The 24,013-nt window shown below is 36.1% G+C and overlaps 1 protein-coding gene across 4 annotated transcripts in view; it reads left to right on the top strand.

Annotated features, from left to right (window-relative positions):
• The first annotated feature begins 14,505 nt into the window (after nt 1-14,505).
• LOC150093791 (pyruvate dehydrogenase (acetyl-transferring) kinase, mitochondrial-like) overlaps nt 14,506-24,013 on the top strand; it is a 280,509-nt gene continuing 271,001 nt past the window's right edge. For 2 of the 4 annotated variants that reach the window (XM_090413176.1, XM_090413173.1), the window contains exon 1: nt 14,506-14,983. In XM_090413176.1, coding sequence (XP_090269302.1) covers nt 14,884-14,983 — 100 coding nt within the window. In that variant the 5' untranslated portion in view covers nt 14,506-14,883. Of the gene's footprint in view, nt 14,984-15,008; nt 17,041-18,871; nt 19,125-24,013 lie in introns of those variants that run through there. The other 2 variants (XM_090413178.1, XM_090413177.1) reach the window with 2 other exon arrangements.

Genomic DNA, 24,013 nt, shown 5'->3' with positions numbered 1-24,013 from the left:
ATTGCGAGTGGCCTGTGTCTGAGTGGCCAGTCAAACCTTATTTATTGTCAGAATTATAGAGCCATCACTTTAATTTCACATGCAATTAAAGTAATGCTGAAATTGATCCAACAAAAGCTGGAGCCATATGTGAATAGAGAAATGCCACAAGAACGCGTAAGCTTTAAGAGAGCAAGAGGAACTAGAGACCAGGTAGACAAGGAAGTCACCCCTAAAGTGGTGGAGAGGATTCAGAAGCTGGTGAACAAGATTGTGAGTGGCCTGTATCTGAGTGGCCAGCAGGGCCGGATTAAGACCCATAGAGGCCCTAAGCACTTAAAAGATTTTTGTGTCCCACATATATGTAATTCAAAATATAAACAATAATAAACAATAAAATAAATTTTTATTTTTCAAAGTGACACAAAACTTATAGTAAGATGGAAAATAATGTTTATTTTTGTATACTTCAACTTTATTTAGATTTGAAAAGTTTTCTCCTACTTTTTGTGATTGCAAAGTCTTTGATCAGATCCTCCTGATAAAATTAACGATCAGCTGAGCAATTTGTGACCATTAACGTTAAAAATATACGAAAGGCAATGTCCACATTTGGAAAGACACACTCAATATTGTCTTCTGCAATTATTTTATAAAGTTCAGCATGACTGAATCTTGTTTTTACATTTTTTTTTGTTGCACTGAACTTATGGTGCACATATGAGTGAAACTGCTGAAGCTCAGCTGAGAAATTAGTGTTCAAGTCCTCTGGGTAAGCACCAATTAGCTTTTGACAACACTGAGAATACCTTTCAATTTCAGAAGATGATGAAGTCACTGAAGTAGCATTATGTGGCACATCACTTGGAACTGAGTTGAGAAGAAGAGGGGAGATATATATACAAAGATATATCAGAGAGATTTTCTATTCTAAGTTTGTCAACAATTGCGTAAAAGGTCGTGATACGAAATTTATCTCTGGCATTCAGGTATACTTCTGGAGCATCTCCGTCATTGGGTACCTTTTTTCTGATATGTTTGCGAGTTTGAGCTGCCTTATAGTAATCATCTGGTAGCACTTCCTTTGTAGCTGCTTCATATCTTTCAAATTCATTTCGTGAGATGCATAATTGGTCAGCTAATGATCCATTCAGATCTGCACATGTTTTTAAGTTGACATCCTCATTCTATAGAACTTGGCTTACTCTATGAAAATTTTGCAAAATCTAATTCCAAAAATTCAACATAAAAACAAATTCTAGCTCTTGCATCTTATTTGCAATATTATCTGCTTCTCTTCTAGTGTCTCCCTTTTGTGATTGGTCTTCGGGTATACAGTCTAACGCTTTCAAAATATTTCAAAATTGCTGCTGTTGCCATAGCATGTGCCTCCCATCTGGTATCAGAGAGGGAATTTAAGATATTTTCATTTCCAATACAACCTTTAAGAATTGTCCACCGGCTGGTTGAGGATTTAAAAAAGGTATAGAGCAACCACACTGTAGAGAAGAAATTAACCGCCTCTTGACAGCAGTCAACAGTCAACTGCACATGGCATATATATAGCAAACTTGTTTGTTTCTAAAATTTTTTTGCTGCATCCCCTTATAATGCCCAGACATGTTAGCAGCGTTCTCATAAGATTGACCCCTACATTTTGAAAAGTTTACTTAAGTACTGCAACACCTGATTTGCCATTTCCTCACCGGTATGGCTTTTCATTTTCAGAATGGTTAAAAAGCGTTAAATAGGCTGTCCATCTTTTAAGTACCTAAGTACAACACTTAACTGGTCGATATGTGACAGATCTGGTGTTGAATCAACTGACAAACTTAAATAACCAGAAGAATTTACTTCATTAGCAATAAGCACGTGGACCTTTTGAGCCATCTGTTGAATGAGTCCCTCACAGGTGGCTTTAGACAGATAAGGATTTCCTTTGCCACAATTTCCATATTTCGCAATGTGACCTGCTAAAAATGGATCAGACTGACTTCTTAGCTCAAGTAGCGCTAAAAGTTCCCATTTTGCAATGATCCAAATCTTTCTTCTGTTCCTCGAAAAGCCAAGCCACGTTCAGCTAACGTACGAATAACAGCTATGACACGCCATAGGACATGTTCCCAGTAATCATACTCTTCCTGAATTTGTTTTTTCAACTGTTGTCCTAACCCTACACCTTGTCTGCGAGTTAAGTATGTTAGCATAGTGTTTCGGTGTGTAGTGCTTTTTTCATGTTGATCAATTACAATAGTATTTTGCCAGTCACTGAAACCTTCTCTTGTTACAAAACGTGAGAAATTTTTAGGAGCAAACAGTTTACAAACAAAACAATAAACTTATCCCGTTGATGGTGAATACAATAACCACTCTCTCTTGTATTCCTCACCATTGACTTTTGTCCCCAAAAAAAGTTTCTGCGAACAGTATCTTACTGGTTTGCCACTACTGAAATGTCGGTAAGACTTGTCAAATGGCCCATTGTGGTGTTGACAGTCAATGGGTCCACAAGCAGTCCAATAATCCACGTCATCAGCAGAGAAATCAAGCCACAACCCTGGATCTTTTGCTATATTTACTTCATTTTAAGCAGACTGAATCATTTCACCACCATGGCTCACTAACTTTAATTTTCAGCAATTATTTTAACTTCAGAATGTTTTGTAAAGCAACTTGCATCAACATTTGCAGTAGAGATATCAAGAGAATTTAAAGACAAAGTGAGGTCAGTAGTGGGACATGTGCTAGGTCATGGTTCCCAAACATTTTCGGACCACCGCCCCCTTTGCAAGACATAAATTGTGTAACGCCCCCCATTATAACAGTTTTCCGCGTTCAAGTTATTTGATAGTTTTGACGTAAATAGCAACTAATGATACATTACTGCTTATGCCGTTCAATTTTTAAAAAGAAATGGCCAATATGTGCTTCATCTTCAACACAGTTATTGCTATACCGATTTTGGTGAAACGTAGCCCATATGTAAAGATTGTAAAATGTATGCTCGAAAAACATTTTGCACTGTTTCATACAATGGTTTAAATATGAAAATGTGGAATACAATTAACAGATTGCATTGCATTAGTAAGAATATTATTGTAATAATTAAAACGCCATTAAAGATATTACAAAATTGTTTATTTCTAACTTATAAAGTAAAAATACAATGCAAAAATAACAAATTAATGTGAAGTTTCATACAATGGTTTAAATATGAAAATTCGGAATGCATATTAAGAGATTGCATTACATTAGTAAGAATCTTATTGTAATAATTAAAACACCATTTTAAAAGTTTGTTAATATCGGGTTCAACTTTCGTTAAAAACAGTCGTAAATTGCCACGCTCTGTTATATGCAATCGGTTCCTTTTCTTAGATAGTAAATTCACTACAGCACTGAACCCACGCTCAGCCAAATAAGAAGATGGAAATGCAATTAAAATTTTCTGCACTATTTCACATAATCCTGGGTACAGTGTCGGTATTGATTTTTGAAGCCATAACTCTTGGTATCCAGTTTTGAATTTTTTTTTAGTTCTTCATTTGTTGTGAGTTCTATGAGTTCCACTTCTAAATTTGATGATCCTGCTGTGCTTACATGTGAGAAAGGATCTAGAACCCAATTTGGTATATTCATGTTTAGAATATCCTTGAATCGCTCATTGAAATCAACATGGAGAACCTCCAAGTGTTGGCAGTATGTAAGTAAATCTTCCTTTTTGAGAGACACTGCTGATAAATTTGAAAAGTGGCTATATTCCCCTCGGTCCATATTCCGCTGGAACAGAAGTTTTTCTACAAAAGCGGCAATAACGTTTTTTTTTTTTGTTTTAATTAAATTCAATTCATCACCTTGTAGTTGTAGATTGACTTCATTAAATATTTTAAGTCTGCGCGGTTAGCCTAGTGGCTTTGCGCTTCGCAACCATATGCCTGGGGAAGGAGTGTCCTAGGTTCGATTCCCGTTTTCCGTCCACGACGTGAGGAGCTTAAGGATCTTCCTCAGCCATAGCGAAGTTAGCCGGTCTTGGGCTTGGGCCGCAGGGTTTTTTCCGCCAGTTTATCTGAGGTTTTTCATCCCGCAAGCAGGCAAACCGGCCCCGTGAACACAGGTTACAGTCATAAATACTTACGGCAAGGAAGGCAACGGGAAACCACCTTGCTCATAATCATCTCTCCCTAGAATGGTAGCATATAGCTACCCTCCCGCGGCCGTATGGCAGATGGGAACCAGAAGAAATATTTTATAGAGGTCTCTCAAATAAGCGATGTCATTGAGTTTTAAAAGAGGTAAACCGTGAGTAGACATATCGGTACACAATAAATAACGGAAAAAACTCACGTAGAAAGATTATTTATTAGTATAATTTTCGCTTGTGTGTCACAGGCATCCTCAGTACATTAAGCTCAAAGTTAAACACTAACTGACAATTCCAAAAAGTGCCACCTAAGTAGCTGGTGTAAGATAACTAAAAAGTTTTTTTTTTTTTTCCTTTAGGAAAGTTATTGACCTTTTTAGTTATCTTACACCAGCTACTTAGGTGGAGCTTTTTGGAATTGTCAAATAGTGTTTAATTTTGAGCTTAATGTACTGAGGATGCTTGTGACACACAGGCGAAAATTATACTAATAAATAATCTTTCTACGTGAGTTTTTTCCGTTATTTATTGTGTACCGAAGCGATGTCATTTTTGAATGTAATCAGGCTGGCCCGCAATCCGTCGTCTCTGTTTTCTAGGAACTCTAGTACTGAAGAGCAATTATAGTAAATGGAATGGTGTCCAGATTGTGTAAAAGGTTTTGCAAAGAAATGAAACTGAATATTCATTTTATGAATGTCTGGGATGAGTTTGATAAAAGGAAGGAGTATTTTAAGAGAGATGGTTTGCACTTAAATGGATTAGGAGCTTGGCATTTAGAACATTTATTGATAAAGGACAGAGTAAAGGGTCATAAACAGGGAAATGGGATTTGCTAGGGAGGCAGGTGATAGAGTTAGCTGTAAATAGTACTAAGGTCATTAATCGTTGTGAAACTGGGATTAACTGTTCGCAGAATGTTAACAGTAGACAGAGTGGGGTAATTCGCACACAGGGATATTATGGGAGGAAGGGTGTATTGCAGTTTATGTATACCAATGCTCGAAGTATTAGGAATAAGTGTGAAGAATTTTTGTCATTACTGAGTACAACATGGCCAAAAATTATAGGAATTAGCGAAACTTGGTTAACCAAAAATGATATAGTTATTGGGATTGAATGTAAGGGGTACAATATTTTCAGGCAGGACAGAGATGACAGAATGGGGGGAGGGGTTTTATTAATGATAGATGAAACATTAAAGCCAAAAAAGATAGAAGTACCTCACTGTGACAGGTATGTAGAGGGCAGTTCATTAGAGGCTGTTTGGTGTGAGATAGAGATTAACAAGGCGAAATATGTAATTGGTTGTTGCTATAATCCAAGGGGAATAAGGGAGAATGTACATAGCATGTATTGGCAAATTAGCACGATGAGTAAAGGTCAAGTAATTATTATGGGGGATTTTAACTTTGGGGACATAGATTGGGGGAAGGAATGGTCACAAGGAACAACGGAAATGGAGTTTATACATTTGTTAAGAGATAATTACCTGAGACAGCATGTGATGGAAGGGACAAGAGATTCTAGAGTGTTAGATCTGGTCATAACATCGGAGAACATATCAATAAGTAATTTAGTTACAATGTCTCCACTTGGGGAAAGCGATCATGTGGTCTTAACCTGGGAGATTGAAAGACGTACTGAATATTCTAATAAGAATGGGTATATGTGGAATTACAAGGCTGGTGATTATGGCAAGCTGAGAAGTCAGCTTTCAGCTGTATTATGGCATGAGAAATTCAAGGGGAGAGATGTTGATGGTGCGTGGGAGATTCTCAAGGAGTATTTGAAGAAAGCTGTATCAGACTGTATTCCCAGAGTCAGAAGGAGAAATCAAGTAGGAGTAAAATGGATGACTAATACTATTAAACAAGAGTTGCAGATAAAGAAAAGGTTGTGGAAGACATATAAAGAAAAAGGTGATGAGCGTTCCAATGAGCAATATAAGGTACAGGCAAAGAGAGTAACCTGTATGGTAAGGAAAGCCAAAGCTAATTATGAGAGGAAACTAGCTGATGAATCCAAAAGAAACCCTAAAGAGTTCTTTCGCTATGTGGCTAGTAAAAGGAAGAATATCCATGGAAAGATTACTTTAAAAAGTGTTGATGGTAAGGAAATTACTGAAGCTAATCAAATAGTTGAGTTGCTTAGTGATCATTTCGCAAAAGTGTACCATCTTCGTAGTGATAGTGCAGTGTCAGATGTGCCATTGACAGATGAGAGTATAGAGATAGATGAAATTGAGGTGCTTAATATATTAAAGAACCTTAATGCTAACACTGCCATTGGGTTAGATGGCATATCGGCCCATGTGTTACGAGAATGTGCAAGAGAATTAGCAACTCCTCTAACCAGGATGTTTAATTTAAGCCTCAGTTCTGGTAAAGTGCCAATAGAGTGGAAAGAGGGGAAAATTAGTTCCATTGCACAAGGTAGGCTCTAAGACTGATGTTGTTAATTATATACCAATCAATATATCTGGAAGTGGTGATTAAGATTTTGGAGAAATTAGTTAAAATTAGAATTCAGGACTGGGTGGACAGCAATATGATACTTTATAAGGGGCAACATGGTTTTGTGAAAGGTAGGTCTTGCCTAAGTAATTTGCTTACGTTCTATAATAAAGTAACAGTGGAGTTGGATAAAGGAAATCCTTACTCAGTGATACTGCTTGACTTTGCAAAGGCTTTTGACAGGATTCCACATGGAACTCTGTTACATAAATTAGAGCAAATGGGTTTGGATCCGAAGATGGTGATTTGGATTAAAGGATGGCTGGCGGACAGATATCAAAGAGTGGTTTACGGAGGAGCTGAGTCCAGGAAAAGGCAAGTGACTAGTGGTGTACCTCAGGGCTCAGTTCTTGGTCCTCTATTGTTTAATTTGTACATCAATGATATTGGAAATACCTTGAATGGAAATATTCACTTGTTTGCTGATGATGCAAAATTGGGAAGAGCGATAATCAATTCAAATGATGTGGATATTTTACAGGATGACTTAAATAGGCTGACGCTATGGACTGAGGTAAATGGCTGTCAGTTCAACGTGGCTAAGTGTAAGGTGATGCACTTCGGGAGGATGAAATCGCATGCTGTTTACTATATTAACGGAACTGAACTGCAGGAAGTTGATGAGATAAGAGACTTGGGAGTTATTGTGGACAGAGAACTTAAGTTTAAAGGGCATATTGCTAAGATTGCCAAAACATCACATCAAATTACATGGTTGTTGAGGAACACACTAACAAGCAGGGATAGGGAAGTTATTATTCCACTCTATAAGGCATTAATAAGGCCGCATTTGGACTATTGTGCACAGATCTGGTCGCCAGGATTTCTTGGTGATGCGGAAGTGGTAGAAAGGATTCAGAGGAGGGTTACAAAGATTGTTGCAGGTCTGTGGGATGTTCCCTATGAGGATAGATTGATGATCTGTGGGCTCCAAAAACTAGCTGATAGATGTAGGAGAGGAGATATGATAGAGGTATTTAAATTGTTAAAGGGATTTTACAGGATTGATACTGATGATATTCTTAAGACCAATGCAGGATGTGAGAGAACGAGGGGTCATCCCTGGAGATTGTGTAAGAGTGTGGTTAACAAGGGTGTTAGGACTAGATTTTTTACTTGGAGGGTTGTGAATGGGTGGAATGCTTTGCCAGAACTGGTTGTGAATGCTTCAACTGTGAATGAATTTAAGGAGAGGTATGACAGGTATTGTGTAAATAATGGTTAGTGTGTCAATGTCGGGTCTCCCGCGATGAGTCTTTTGACTCCATGGAGACACCGTTAAAATAATAATAATAATAATAATAATCAAACAAATTGTAAAATCGATTCAGATGAAAGCCAGCGAACTTCTGTATGAAGCAGCAAACGATTGAAATCTTCATCGTTTTCACTACAAAGTTGGCTAAACATTCTGTCACTCAATAAATTGCTTCTAACCTTGTTGACTACTCTAATAACGTAATGGAGCGACGTGTGCAGGCGTTCACTTAAATTTGTCGTAACCAAATGTTGACAATGAAGAACACAATGTATAGCGAGTACATTTGGTACTGCTTGTTTCAAATGCACTATGAAACCCTTGTGGCGCCCTGTCATTGCTGGAGCACCATCAGACAAAATATTACAAATAGGAATGTCTTTCTCTTGAAAAAACTTATTCATGATTTTAAACATAGATTCTCCCTTTGTATCCGCTTCCAAGTTTTTAGCAAATAATAATTCTTGACAAACTTTTTTCTTCTTTTATGAATTGTACGTATGATAAGAGTAGTGGTTTCATTATTTGGGAGAGTCTCTTCTTCTTCTTCAAGAAGAAGAAGAAGAAGAGATTCAACGAGTTGAATGGAAAATTGGCATGTCTTCAAATAATCGCATTCTTCAACGTCTTCAGCCATTTCATCGATTCTTCTTTGCACTGAATTATTGCTCAAAGGAATTTTCCTGATGATGTCTGACGCTGGCTTATTAAGCACAGTGTTTGTTACTTCTTTTACTGCCGGCAAGATTAATTCCTCACCAATTGTGTGTGGTTTTCCCGCTTTTGCGATTAATAATGAAATATTATAAGAAGCTTGTAATCCGTCATTATCTTTTGATATAGTTAGACGTTTAAAATATTTTTCTTCTAGTACTTGAAAATAGGACAAATCTTTATCCATTTTGTCAGCATGCGTTTTAGTTAAATGTTCTTGTATCCTAGAAGTCTTCATTGCTTCATTTGAAAATACTTTTTGGCTAATCAAGCACATGGATAATAATTGGTTCGTAGGAGACTGAATAAAACATATTTCAAATACTCAATATTGTCGACATTACTTCTTATATTCAGCCATAATGAAGTAATAAAATTTGCAAAAATATTCACAAAATAAAACATTTAATTTACACTTTGTATGACTCCACTTATCTATCACACTTTTGATTGATGATTGTTGGCAAAGCACACAAAAAATAATGAAACTTATTCCTATACCACTGGTATTTATAGATTTGAAATCTAGCCCGAATCGACTTGCATGCATCGACTTGTTTGCGATACCATCGTATTCGTGCTTTGAACAAGTCACTGCAAGCATCCATATTCCTGTCAAAACATGCTGAATTGAGTGAATTACCTACGTAATAGTTCACCGATATACTACTAGTTAAGACTCGTCTGCTGCGTGGATAGACTAAAGCCTGTATGGCACGATCAATTTTTACAATAGTAAAAAAATGAATAAATTTTTTAAGTGTATAAAAAAATAGAAGTTAAAATATCCTGTATGACACGTTCAATTTTTTATTTTGCATTTTGTTCGTCCGACAACGACATTGTCCGAATAATTATAAATAATAATTAATAAATATAATAATTACACAAGATATAAACAACAAACCAACAAAACATAACCACAGAAAACAGTATAATAAGTTTCGAATAATATTTGCTTTGTTTTTTTCCGTCTAGTTAGCAATATGGAGGAATCTTTATCTGGTCGATTTCAATCGATGGTGAGTTAGCCGATCTCATACGGAGGTAGCAGGGTTTTTTCTCCCGGAAACTCGGGTTTTTCATCCCGCATACATAAAAATCGGCCCTTCAGAACACACGCAATTTACAGACAAAAATTACTAGTTGTGGTGGTGTTGGAGGTGGGCGGTAGATGGCGTTGATTCGTAGTAGAGGTAAGGTGTAGAGACAGTTGAAGATGTCCTCCCGCGATGAGTCTTCGGACTCCTTGGAGGTATCAGGAATAATAATAATAATAATAATAATAATAATAATAATAATAATAATAAGTTAGTACTAATTAGGCTAACTAAAATTTACGATTTTATTTCTTTCTTGCCATTATTATTTTTACTCGTAATATTAAATTATATAAAATTGGGTTTATTTTTGTACATATCAATTAGAAAAGTGGTTTTATATATAGTTTGAAATGAAATACAACGAATATATTTGCTACTGTAAACATAACCTATTTGGCTATGGTAAATTTTGGTAAATTTACTGTGGTAAATTTTCAAATGATTAAATAATTGAAATAGAAAACTGATAAAAAAAAAATTGATCCTGTAAGACGGGCATAAGATGAATTAAAATGCAATATTTAAATTTTAAATGATTATCTAATCGCAAAATCACGAAAATAATTAATTTTTAAATATATATTATTAATTTCTTCTATAAAGAGCCACCGACCGCCTGAACGCCCCAAATGCTTCCGATCCCACTATATCCCCCTAGAAGGCTTCAGCGCTCGCTGGGGGGGGGGGTAACCACCCACTTTGGGAACCTGTGTGCTAAATGAACCTGCTTGTGACACCTTTATGATTCCAACATCATCATATTTTGATTTTGAAGTAATCAAAGTGGTATTTGTGTCCACTTCTGTTATGGGAGATTGGCTCTGATCAGGAATTGGTATATAATGTTGTGGAACTTGTGTCAAGAAATCAGTCAGCTTTGCAGTTTTGAAATCTAATTCCAAAGTCTCCGCTTGTTTCTTTTTTGATAGTTTTCGCTTTTGTGCACCACTTACCTGAATACGTTTCATCTTGGTTCTTGGATCTGTTAAATACAGAAATAAAAAGATTATTTTGTTGAATATTAGGTGGCAATGAATACAGTTACACATATCAGGCAAAATCATGCGAACAATTTAATTTTCGGCTTACAGCTGAGTCTTGTGCTTTCGGGCTTTAATGAACTCTTAGTTTACCGGAGTCGCACTTTTGCGACAGCTAGACCTTTTACCGGAGGTGCGTTTCTGAGACAACCACGTGATTTGTTTTATAATTGCTTCTGGAGCCTTTTATAAGACATAATTTATTAAAACAAGACCTAAAACAGAGACAGGAAAATAAAAAACAAAATGGTTACGTTAATTATAAAAATAAAATTACCTCATTTGAGGTAATGGTAGTGCCAGAAAGCGGCGTGAGCGATAATACGTTGTAAAAAGAACCGTCATGCACGTGGTCAGAGTTTTATTAGGCCTTCTACACGTGATTAATTATTGAAACAAAGTAAGTAACAGTAAGAAAAGATTAAAACAATAAAAAAACTAATTATTATTACACATTTCCAGGTAGTCCAGAGACTCATCAAGGGAGAGTGTGCCAACAGCATCGAACGATTGTACCCCTTCCAACTACTAACCGCGCTCAAACTTATTTAATAGAGCCATTAGTAGCAGAGGCTCTACCAATCGACCAACCTTTGCCGGCAATTTAAATTAAATTCGTCATCTAACTAAAGCAGAAATTCTGTGGTATCCCCCTTTTACATGATTTAGAGCCTTAATGATGACTTAAGCACCTGCTTATTTTGCTTAATGGTTAATCCAGCCCTGGTGGCCAGTCAAACCATATTGATTGTCAGAATTATAGAGCCGACGCCTTAATTTCACATGCAATTAAAGTAATGCTGAAAGTGATCCAACAAAGGCTGAAGCCATATGTGAATAGAGAAATGCCACAAGAACACATAAGCTTTAAGAGAGCTAGAGGGACTAGAGACAAGGTAGGAAACATGAGATGGATTATGGAAAAAACAAGAGAATTTGAGAAGAAATTAAGGATTATAACAGAGTTTTGATTGCCTGGATCACAACAGACTGTGGATTGTAATGAGATCAGTAGGCAATCCTGATCATGTAATTCTCTTCATAACAGATATATGACAACTAAGAAGCATTAAACATTCTTTGGAGAAACAGACAAAGTTCGAGTGGAAAAAGCGGGTGCGGCTGGATTGTATGCTGTCGCCCTATGTTTTTAAATTTTATAATGAATACATTATGAGAACTGCTTACTTAGACAGATATCAAGCTGGAATTAAGTTTGGTAGTAGAAAAATTAACAAAATAAGATATAATATACAATTATAATATAAGATATCCCTCACACTTGAAACTAAAGCACATCTGGTTGATTCTATTGATTAAGAGGGAAAGCAAGAAAGTCGGACTTAATTCAAACATGAGCGAAACTAACGTGATGACTTCTGGCAATTTAAATGAATTTATGCGAAGATGAAATTAAAAGGATAATCATGGGGAAAAAAAGCTATGCTAAACTTGACAAAAATTATAAAAGATAGAGGTGTGCATGAGACCCCGAAAATTAGAATTGTAAAAGTAATAGTATTTCATTTGCAATGGGCACATTGTGTAAAAGTGGCTAAACCAGCTATCAAATCACTTGGATACTGAATAATACTTTGACGAGAAGAGACAGGCAAGTTATTGTTCCTATGTATCGAGCCTTGATAAGACCCCATCTTGAGTATTGTTCCCAGACTAGGCGCCAGGGTTTCTTCTTGATGGAGAGGAGTTGGAAAGGATCCAGAGGCGAGTGATCAAGATGATAGCAGGTCTATGGAATGAACCTTATGAGAACAGGTTGAAGATTTGTGGGTTGCAGAAATTGATTGATAGGTGGAAAAGGGGTGATATGATTGAGACATTCAAATTACTGAAGGGTTCTATAAGATTAATTCAGAGGATATTTTTCAGAATAGGACTGGTGGTGGGGGGCCATCGATGGAAACTGGGCAAGAATGTAGTGTTAAAACTAGGTTTTTTACTTGGAGAGTGGTGAATGAGTGGAATAAATTGCATGAGTCTGTTGTGGATGCCATGACTGTGAATGAGTTCAAGGCAAAGTATGATAGATACTGTGTGGATGTTGAATAGTTGTTCTTGACATGATGTTTAGGATCTCCCTCGATGAGTCTAAGGACTCCTTGGAGTTGCCCGTAATAATAATAATAATAATAATAATAATAATAATAATAATAATAATAATAATAATAATAATAATAATAATAATAATAATAATATTTTGCAGTGGTGATGTATGGATGTGAAATCTGGGTTATTAAAAAGAAAAACAGAAAGCAAATTGATTCTTTTGAATTAATGGCGTGGTGAAGACTATTAAGAACCCCAACGGACTGCATGAACAATAACGTCTTTATAATGCGGGATTATAAAGACAGAATGCTCCTTGCAGGCAATGGTCACTAAACGGAAGTTTATGTACTTTGGACAAATTATGCGAGCAGAATAATCATTGAAAACGCAGTCATGTTAAGGAAAATTAAGGGTGTGAGAAGGAGAGAAAGACCATGAAAGAGTTGGATGGAGAATATAAATTAACTTACCAACTTGAACTTACAATTGCTGAAAAAAAGACAAGAGACTGCATGGAATGGAGAGCGTTAGTTCACAATATTACCAAGAGTGGAAAACGACAGGATGGCACATAAAATGATATCTCTAGGTTTTGCTAAAGAATTTGACAGAACATCACTTTTATGCCACTATATGAATTAGTGTCAGAAATATTAAAGAGGATGGGGCATTTTATTCGATTGATATACCGGAGGAAAGATTAAGAATACCATTAGCAATATTTATTAATATTGGATGGACAAGGACATGACAGAGCATACATGTCAGTGAAGGATTTTATTTTATGTTAGTGTGATAGGCCACATTAGCAGCGTCTCTGGTCATCAACCTACAGAATGTGGTTTTAAAACCATATTGGAATGGATGGGTAGTGATGATATCGCTCTGGAGAATAAAATTCAAGTACTACCTAAATATATTAACAACACGTCATGATCTCAGTGGGATTCGAACTCACAGCGAGTTGATTGGAGACTGGATATGCTACCCACTCCTCTTACCAGACCAAATCGGTTTGGTAAGATTAAGATTATATTTTTGTCCGAAACAATCCGAAATCCTGCTCTGAAGTGGGATTTCGGATTATTTAATCCATACCCAACCCCATTCTGTGATACCTCTCTGTACATTTAAATGCGTTCATTACCAATGTACTGATCCAAAGAGAATTCTGTAAATGTATCGTGTGCGAGCCTTGGTGGCCTTCTGGGGCAAATTTCCACTGTAATTGAACGGAAATATATGGAGTTATTTTAAGACTTTCTAGGACTAATTCATTTCGTTTCAAAGTTTAAAGAAGGGAGAGAGGTCTTCCCTGGAATATGTTGAACAATAATGTAAAATTGTGCGAAATGTTTTTCTGATTATATTATTTGTTATTTACAATTACAGCCGAAGCAGCTAAGTCCATTAGGCCAGCGAAATTGTTCTTCCGGCTGGTCTGTATGTTTTGAAGAAAAAAACCCTAAACGTATGTTTTTTATTGCTATTATTGATTATAGGCATCCTTTTTATGTGAATTTATTTACTTATGATGAGTGTTTTTATACTTTTTTTTAAACAAGTAGTAACTTAAATTTTATAAACAACAGACTCTGAGTTCTAGAAAAAAAAGAAAAAAAAAATAAGCATCCTTCTCCCTTCTGTTTTCTTCCATATACAAGTCGCGTATTGTATTCACTTACATTAATGCGAATTATTTGACAGAAATGCTTTCTTTGTTCTGTAAATTATTGTCTTGCAACAAAATAATTATAGTTATTTTTAATATTGCTACATTTGTGTCCAAGAAAGTTTTTCCTAATGAAATTCACAATTTCTTCGAGATCCATGGTTTGCAACTAGTTTTATTTTCAACTTCCATTGATGTGGAGCTTAGTGCTTCTCTGCAGAGTGTGTGAATGTCTCTGTAATCGAAACCAAATATTTCTGTTCTTTTGCAGTGATTGTGAAGTAGAATTTCCTTCTCTCCATTATCCGTACCGTGTTTCAAGATGAATTTATTAAAATGAATAAATTGTTCGATAAGTTGATATGATGCTATTCAAGAAAGTAATATAACATGAAAGGATCGACGAGATTGTTAAAATATCTCACTAAATTAGACTATTATTCTCGATTTATCCCTTCATCTTTGTCAATAAAACAGTTCATTGACTTCGGTAAGTCACCTAGGAATCTTTTTCAGCTTTAGCTGCATATTTTTAATCCGAAATTATTAAGACCGAATCAGTTGAAAGTGTCATTTAGTACAATCTTCCTTTCCGGTCAGCTTAAGATATTTTAATATTAGCTTCCTTCATAAATCAAGTAGCGTGGTTTTAGAGTCTCTCCTGTCGCACTTGCCATATGTTTATAAGTATAATCTGTAATGAGGTGTCATTGTTATTTCTTTCTCCCACACTTTATTCCGGAGTTTTAGGAATGTTTTAGGGAAAAAAAGTAGTTTTTGTATTTCCGTTGTTAATTTTTATTGGGTCTATATGAACCCTTCTTTCTCTCTTCACAGGATTTCATATGATATAGTTATGTTACTATTGAACTAGCTTTACTTAATATTCTTTAACAAAATACTGACATCCACCGGGCAAAATAAAATAAATAATAATAAATAAATAAATAAAATCGCAGAGCCATGTAAGGAGTTAGACTGGGGAGAAAGAAACTGGGACGCTAAATAGCAGCAACTTATAATTATTGTGAAAGATAACCAAACTATATGATACGCTCTGTGATGATATATAATTCGTTTGAAGAGTCGGGGGGGGGAATGGATAACAGAATCTAAGTTTAATTTATCATCCACTAAAAAACAGTACCTAAATAGCTGAACTGTTTTATTATTATTATTATGTGACATCTCCATGAAGTTCAAAGATTCATTCTGAGGGAGGATACTCTTAACCACACAACGTACTATCTACACTGCAGAAGAACACAATCCACAGAATGCTATCAAATGACCCCTAATATACTACATAATCCACTATCCACATGCTACGCTATCTGCCACCCAGAAATAGCATTTTTGCCTGTCAATTTTGGGTGTTCTCTTTTTGCTTTTTTTTTTATAGGTTCTCCATTGATGCAGTTCATGTTTTCCATGTTCCTGCTTGTTTTCATCTTTATATTGTAGATTTTCGCTGCAAACTTGTTAGAGCAGTTATTTACTATTATTCCCGGGCATCTCATAAAGTCAAAGATTCATTGTGGGAGGCCCACACTTACTGTTATTTACACAGTACATTTCATACTATTTCTTGAACACATCTGCCCATGAAGTACTTACAACTGCCTCTAGCAACCAATTCACCACTCTTCAAGCAGAAAAATATAGTCCTCACACATTTGATAACGATGCTGTTGCATAGTTTCCAGGGGTGACTGTGTTCCCTTACTTCCTGTAGCATATTGAAAAAATATCTGCTGTGTCAGTTCTATAAACTCCTTTAATAACTTATGTTTCTATCATATTGCAATTTTTTTGCCTATGTCAGTGTGTTCTTCATCATCATCATTCAGGTAATCTGATGAGCTGTTTGGCCCTTTGCAATTGCTCTCTGAACTTCAGTTCCCTGTCCACAGTCGTCCTCAAATGCCAAGTCTCATCAGTTTCCTTTAGCCCAGTTTCATCAATTCAGTATGTCTTGTGATCTCTTCCCTTATAGTATTATGGAAGCTGTATAAGGAGTGTGTGAGCAGGGGGTATAAGTAGCAGTTTGGAGCAGATTCTTTGCATGGAGACTTGTAATGAGTGAAATGCATTGCCTCATATTGATGGATGAGTTTGAAGGCATAGTTTGATGAGCTTTGTGTGTGAAGGCATGTGCCTCCCATGAGCCTTTGATCCCAAGAAGGTCTGGTATTAAATATAATAATAAACTTTGCTGCATTAAACTGTTATCCTTTTTCTGTACTACTACTGCTAGCATATTTAAATCATCCTGCAGGATCTCTATCTCATCTATATTGACTATTAATCTTTACAATTTTGCATCATGAGCAAATAACTGGATATTTTCCTTTAAATCATTTTCTGTCACTGACATACAAATTAAAGAGCAGCAGTTCAAGTATAGAGCCATGTAGTACACCACTAGTAATTTTAATTTAGTTAAAAAGTTTAGTTAATTTAGTTAAAATTTAATTTAATTAAAAAAGTCCTGAATACACATTCTGTACATTTTGAAGTATAACATCGTATGCGTAAAGTAATTTGGTAAGTTGAACATATCTGATACTAGTATATTCTACTCATATCTAATCAATTTTCAACCAACTTAAGTATAGGCTATATATTATTCTGTATAATGTCCCATTTACTTCATATATTCACAGGATTATGAACAGCATTTCTCTAGGTAATATCATGTGCATCTTACAAAACTAAAGTAAAAATTCTTTTTATGTTCCCATTGACAAAAAAAAACTGTTCCTGGAAACAGTTATTTCCAGGAACAGTTCAGGCAAAACACCTATTTTGCCTGAACTCAGATTGTTTCTTCTTTTGTGATGCAAAATGAAAAAACTTTTGCATCAAAAACTTTTTCTTTTTCTTTTGTAATTTTTCTTGGCCTTTTTGCATAAATCTTATCCAAAACTCTCCAGTAAGAAAATTCCTCTGTAGTTCTTGCATTTGATTTTATTTCTCTTTTTATGTATGGGTGCTATGAGAGAACTCTACTCCATTCATTTACAATATGACCTTCTGAGCAGGCCTTCTGAATTATGTAGAAGCTGGGTTCCTCAAGTATTAATATGTACCCTTGACTGCATTCTGCTTCAATATGTTCTACCACAGTACTCTCGTTGCTTATCCCATTTAAAGAATCATTCAGAGTAATTACTCCAGATATCCAGATTATGTTCAGTTTTTATGAAGATAAAGAAGTTTTTACATTACTCTTTTTTCCTTTTTGTCCTTCAGTAGCCTGTAGAATGTTTCGCTATCTTTGTTGTATTTATCATCGATATTCTTACTAAAGTCTTCCCAGACTTTTTTATATACTTTTACACATTGAAAGAATGATGGGATGGTGTACTCTTTGATTGGAAATGACTTGATTTTGATTCTAGTTGTGATGAGAGCATCTGTGGCTTTTTCAATCGAAGGTGAGTTAGCCAATTTCATATGAAAGTAGTGGTTTTTTTTCATTTGACATACTGGCAAATTGGTCCTAGTACACATGCAATTTACAGACCAAATCTACTTTTAGTGGCATTGGCACTGTGTAGTTGATGGATTGTGGCATTGTGTATAGATGGAGTATGTAGTGTATACTACTTCATACTCCATCTACACACAATGGTGGATTGTTTGGAATGTATTGCCCACCTGTGATATGTCCTTGGAGGTGTCACGTAATAATAATAATCATAATAACTTAGCTTTCTTACATTTTTCTCAGCAGATAACTGTTGGCTTGCTTTCAAATATGATTTTGTCTTTTAAGACTGCTTATTAATTTCTTCTAATATATTTATATCCTTGCAAATAACCTCACCACATTTCTTCCTAGCTGAATCAGTCAATGTTTTCTTCAGATTTTGCCATCGAGACTCCAAGGTTGGTTACTGTTTTTCAAACTGTTTAATTTTTTCTTGAATAATATTTATTTATTTGAGTCTGTAGTTCACTTCTGAAAGCTGAGTTTGATTTGTTTTAAAACTTTAGACACTTTTCTTTTTGGTATGATATTCATTTTTATCCTGCTGAAAATTGGACAGTGTTCACTTCTTATTTCAAATATCTTGTATTCTGAATCAGTCTAAAGATGCTACTATCTACAATAGTATAGTAAAGTCTTTTACTATACTAGTTTATTTTGTGTGTCTTGAGGTGATTCTGGATAGAGATTTGAAGTTCTGAATACATAATGCAAAGATTGTGAAGACACCTTAGAGAATTGCTGCAATGTTGAGGAGGACATTGACTATGAGAGATAAAAGTATGGTGGTCCCATTGTATAAAGCTATAATCAGACCAGAACTGGATTTCTGTGTTCAGATCTGGACACTGAAATGCAAGGGGGAAGAAGTAACCTTGGAGAGGGTGTAGAGACAGATAACAAAATTGATATCAGGACCGTACAATCTTGATTATGAGGATAGACTGAGTACATTCAGACTGTAGAGCTTGGTGGATAGATGAGGGGAGAGAAAGGGGATATGATTAAGACATTTAAGCTATTGAAAGGTTATTATATTAACACCGAGGAGATTTTTCAAATGGTAGAATGAGGGGAAGGAGCAAAGAAAAGTGACCATCCCTGAAAGTTAAAAAAGGAAGTGGTGAGTAAAGAGGTAAGAAGTAATTTTTTTGAATGGAGAGTGGTAAGAGCACAGAATGCATTGCCTGAGAGGTTGATGAAAGTGCAAACAGTGGATGAGTTTAAGGAGTGGTATGTTAGACTTTGTATTGACTATTGTTGACCTCCCACAAAGAGTCTTGTGACTTCATGGAAGTCAAAAAAATAATAATATGAATTTATTACTAGTATTATTATTGCACCCTCCATGGAGTCAGCAGACTCATCATGGGAGGTTCATTCAACTGATAACATATTTATCATTCTGAATCTTAAAATCCTTAACATTCCTTGCATTAAAAACACATTCTGGTAATGCATTCTATTCACTGACAATTCCCCATGTAAAAAAATCTACTAGTCACACCCCCTCTTCACCACACTCTTACGTAACCTCCAGGGATGAACTCTGGTTTTTTCCCTCTCACCTTCTACTCTTTATAATCTCATCTAGATTAATCTGATAAAATCCTCTCACTAACTTAAATGTCTCTGTCGTATCACCTCTTTTACTCCTATCCCTAAACTCTGCAATTCACATTTTTTTGGCCTCTCAATCTATAGCCAGTAGTCCAAAGTCATGATGGTGTCTTAGTCACTCACCTCTAAACCAGGTAACCAGATTTGGGCACAATAGTGCAAGTGTGGTCTGACCAGTGCTTTATACAGTGGCACAACCACTTTCTTATCCTTACATATTAGAGTACCTCTTATTCATAGTAGTAGTACTATGATGTGAAGCTTTTGCAACACTAGCAATATGGCCTCTAAACTTCAGTCTACTGTCAGCCATCATTTCCAAATCTCTAATTCTCATCCACTTCCTGCAGTATGGCACCATCAGTATAGTACACAGCCTTATATTTCTGCACTCCAAAATGCAACACATTGCACTTATTGATATTAAAACTACAACTCCACTCCTTTGTCCAAGTAAAAAGTCTATTCAAATCTTCCCAAAAGGAATTAACATCAGCAGTGCTATTTATAATTCTCCCCAACTTTGCATTATCAGGAAACAATTGAAGATCTGCAATCAGTCCACATGATATATCATTTGCAAACACGTTAACAGAAAGGACCCAAGAACAGAACTCTGGGGCACATCACTGGTTATCCTCCTTTTTTGAGACACTGCTCCATCATACTTGCTGGTATCGTGTAGAGAGCCGGTTTCCGATTTCTAACCTATACTATCTATTCCCATTCTCTGCAACTTGTATACCAATTTATCAAACACTTTTGCAAAGTCCAAGAATATCACTGAATATGATTCTCGCTTATCTGACATACCTGTTATCCTATCATAAAATTCAAGTAAATTGCTAGAACAGTACCTACACTTTATAAATCCATTCTGACCATCATATACGATGCTATGTCCATCAACCTAATCCTGTATTCTATTCCTAACAAATCTCTCCAACATCTTCACCACAACTGTAGTTATACAGACTGGTCTATAATTGGAAACTTCTGTCCTAGAACCATGCTTGTGGAGACACTCCTTAGGAAATCTACCCACTACAAGACTTTCATTAAATAATCTTGTCAAGGGCCAACTGTGCTGCACATTCTTTAAGAATACATAGTGATATGCCATCCATTCCCACATCCTTATTAACATCTAACCCAACCAACTTTTGATACATCTCTGATTCTTTCACTTCCAATTGGCCTAATACTTGCCCCCCATCTATATATTATACTGCATCATTTACACCAGTATGATATATGCTGATACAGTGCTTGTTCAATAATTTCACTATATCCTTTGCAACTGTTATTCTGCTGTGATGACTGTCCACCAGTATCATCCTGCCATAATTATTCTTTCTTTTGCTTGCCGTATAGGGAAAAATTCCCTTGAGTTAACCTTGGCCTGACCAGCCAATCTCCTCTCATACTGCACCTTTTCTTTCTTTACTATGCTCGTCACTTTTCTAGCCTGCACTCTATACTCTTCATGGATCCAATCACTACCAACTGTCTTGTACTTCCTCCATAGCATTTTTTTTTCTCAGCCATCTTGCTTGATTTCCCTGTTCATCCATTTCACTCCTACTCTATTTACTCGCTTAACCCTTTGTATGTAATTATACATTGCTTTTGTTAGATACTGCCTTGTGAGTTTCCTTGCATTGTCAACATTTATATATTTGGTTTAATCCTTTGTTGAAGTGTAAGCAAACAAAGTTTGCGCCTGAAGTATTTTCAGGACTGGAGTAACTCGTGACAAAGGTGGTATAACTTCTCATCACTTGCCTTAGTATCCCATAATGCAAAGCACATCTCTTTGCAGACATGTATAATTGTATGCATTAAGGGAAGGGTCAATACCCAGACTGGTTTTGACCTTTATTGAGGATTCATCAGTGGGAGACAGTATGGCTCCCACTAATGAGACCTCAATAAAGGTTGAAACCGGTCTGGATAGTGACCCTTCCCTTAATGCATAGCATTGTACTAAGGCAAGTGATGAGAAGTTGTACTACCTTTGCCACGAGTTGCCCCAGTTCTGAAAATACTTCAGGCGCAAACTTTGTTTGCTTACACTTGGATAAAGGATTAAACCAAATATATAATTGATAGCATACCCAATTAAGAAAACTTCCATCAACATTGTCAGCATCTTTACTGCTCAGCTCATCTACTCAATATACTGATGCTAACTGATTACAGAGATTCCTATAATCACCTGCTTTATACTTCCACATATATCCATTTTTGGATGTAACCTTTTAACCTTCCTTTTATTTATTTATTTTTTGGCTGTAACCTTTTCTTGTAGGGTGCTTAAGAGTCAAAGCTGTGTAACTGAGAGGAGACCTCCACATAGCCTTTAAAGGAATGTGGAGAACCGACCAGGGCTTCTGACCTAATGTCCAATCCTCACCTTCTCGTGGTGCACCCTGTTGGGTATCTACCTGGATACTGAACAAATGAGGATGGGCTGGCAATTTGGGATTTAGCCTACCAAATTGTATTCTTATTGGCTTAAACCAATATACAAAATGATGGTACAACATGACAAAATTTCATGCCGGCTGGGGCATCGCCCGGTTAAACAAGCCCCCGTTGTTTTTGCCAGGGAACCAGGGCGAACAGCAAAAAGTCAGCTACTCGAACAAATCTGAAAGCACACCCCCAACTCAACATCACCAGAGTTAAAGATCGGTACTATCAAAATAAGAAGCCTGATTGGCAAAGTAATGGAGCTAGCTGAAGAATTAAATAAGTATCAGATCGACATAAAAGGGGTGACTGAAACAAAAAAGACAAAAACTGGTGAGATCTTTCTGAGCAATAAATACAAAATGCTATATTCAGGAAATGACAATCAAGGAAAAGAAGGAGTAGCCATAGTATTCAACACAAAATACGAGGCTAATCTTCTTGAATGGCAGGCAGTCTCAAGTAGAGTGATGTGGGCAAATATGAGAATGGGGAACTGGACAATAAGACTTCTTTGTGCCTATTGTCCCACAGAAGGTTCTACTAAGGTAGAAGTGGAGGAATTTTTTGATGCTTTAGAAAAAGCAGCTGACGCAATGAAAAAGGAAAAGTTGGTCCTTGTTTGGGATCTAAATAGCAGAGTAGGAAATGATTGTCAGACATACAAAAATATTTTGGGAAAATTTGGAGAAAAGAGTAAAGCTAATAATAATGACAAATACCAGTTGGACTTCTGCTCAGGACATGGACTGGTTATTACTAACACCATTTTCCAACATAAAAATGTGCACAAATTCACATGGAGAGAAGAGGCAAGGAATAAGAAAAGTCTCATTGACTATGCTATTGTTGATAGTGATGTTTTCTCCCTGGTGCAGGACACCAGAGTGTACAGAGGATTTTAAATTGGAAGCGATGACTATTTAATCTTGAGCAGGATAAAATTGAATTTCATATTGAACATGTAAGATGTAAGAAATTATTAATTATATGAAGAGCCAAAGGCTTTAATTTGGCAACATGAACTTATTTAAGTTAAGGGATATTACATCCCATATTGTTTCATAGCCAAAAAAGAAACTCTAAGAGTTTCATGTCGAATATAGAAACTATATAAAGTTCGGCTAGTCCAAGCGTAAGCAGATACCTGGATAGTGCAACACCTGACCCATTTGGTAGTGCAGCACTGAAGCAACTCATAGTAAGGGTGGAGCAAGCTCCAATCACTATTCTTGTTATTTACCCATAATGTGAAACCCAGCTCCTAGGAGCTGTATTACTGTTCTACATTATGAGAGAAGGTCACTACCCAGACAGGTTTCAACCTTTATTGAGGTCTCATCAGTGAGTAGGTAGACATAGTAATACCAAGTTTGTAGCAAACAGAACTTACATACCCTACTGTGAGAATTGCCAAGAAGGTGTCCTAATAAATTATTAATTATATGAAGAGCCAAAGGCTTCAATTCGGTGACATGAACTTATTCAAGTTAAGGGATATTACATCCCATATTGTTTCATAACTGAATAAGAAACTCAAAGAGTTTCATGACGAATATAGAAACTATATAAAGTTTGGCGAGTCCAAGCGTAAGCAAATACCTGGATAGTAACCTTCTCTCATAATGTAGAACAGTAATACTGCTCCTAAGAGCTGTGTTTCACATTATGGGTAAATACCAAGAATAGTGATCGGAGCTTGCACCACCCTTACTATGAGTTGCCTCAGTGCTGCACTACCAAATGAGTCAGGTGTTGCACTATCCAGGTATTTGCTTACGCTTGGACCCACCAAACTTTATATAGTTTCTATAGTCGGCATGAAACTCTTTGAGTTTCTTATTCGGCTATGAAACAATACGGAATGTAATATCCCTTAACTTAAATAAGTTCATGTTGCCGAATTGAAGCCTTTGGCTCTTCATATAA

This window comes from Typopeltis vanoorti, chromosome 23 (genome assembly GCF_054136105.1).
Source record: "Typopeltis vanoorti isolate ZY-2024b chromosome 23, IOZ_Tvanoo_1.0, whole genome shotgun sequence".
In the NCBI taxonomy this organism is placed as follows: Eukaryota; Metazoa; Arthropoda; class Arachnida; order Uropygi; family Thelyphonidae; genus Typopeltis; species Typopeltis vanoorti.
Note: the sequence above shows the minus strand (reverse complement) of the source record. Positions and strands in the feature narration are given on the sequence as shown.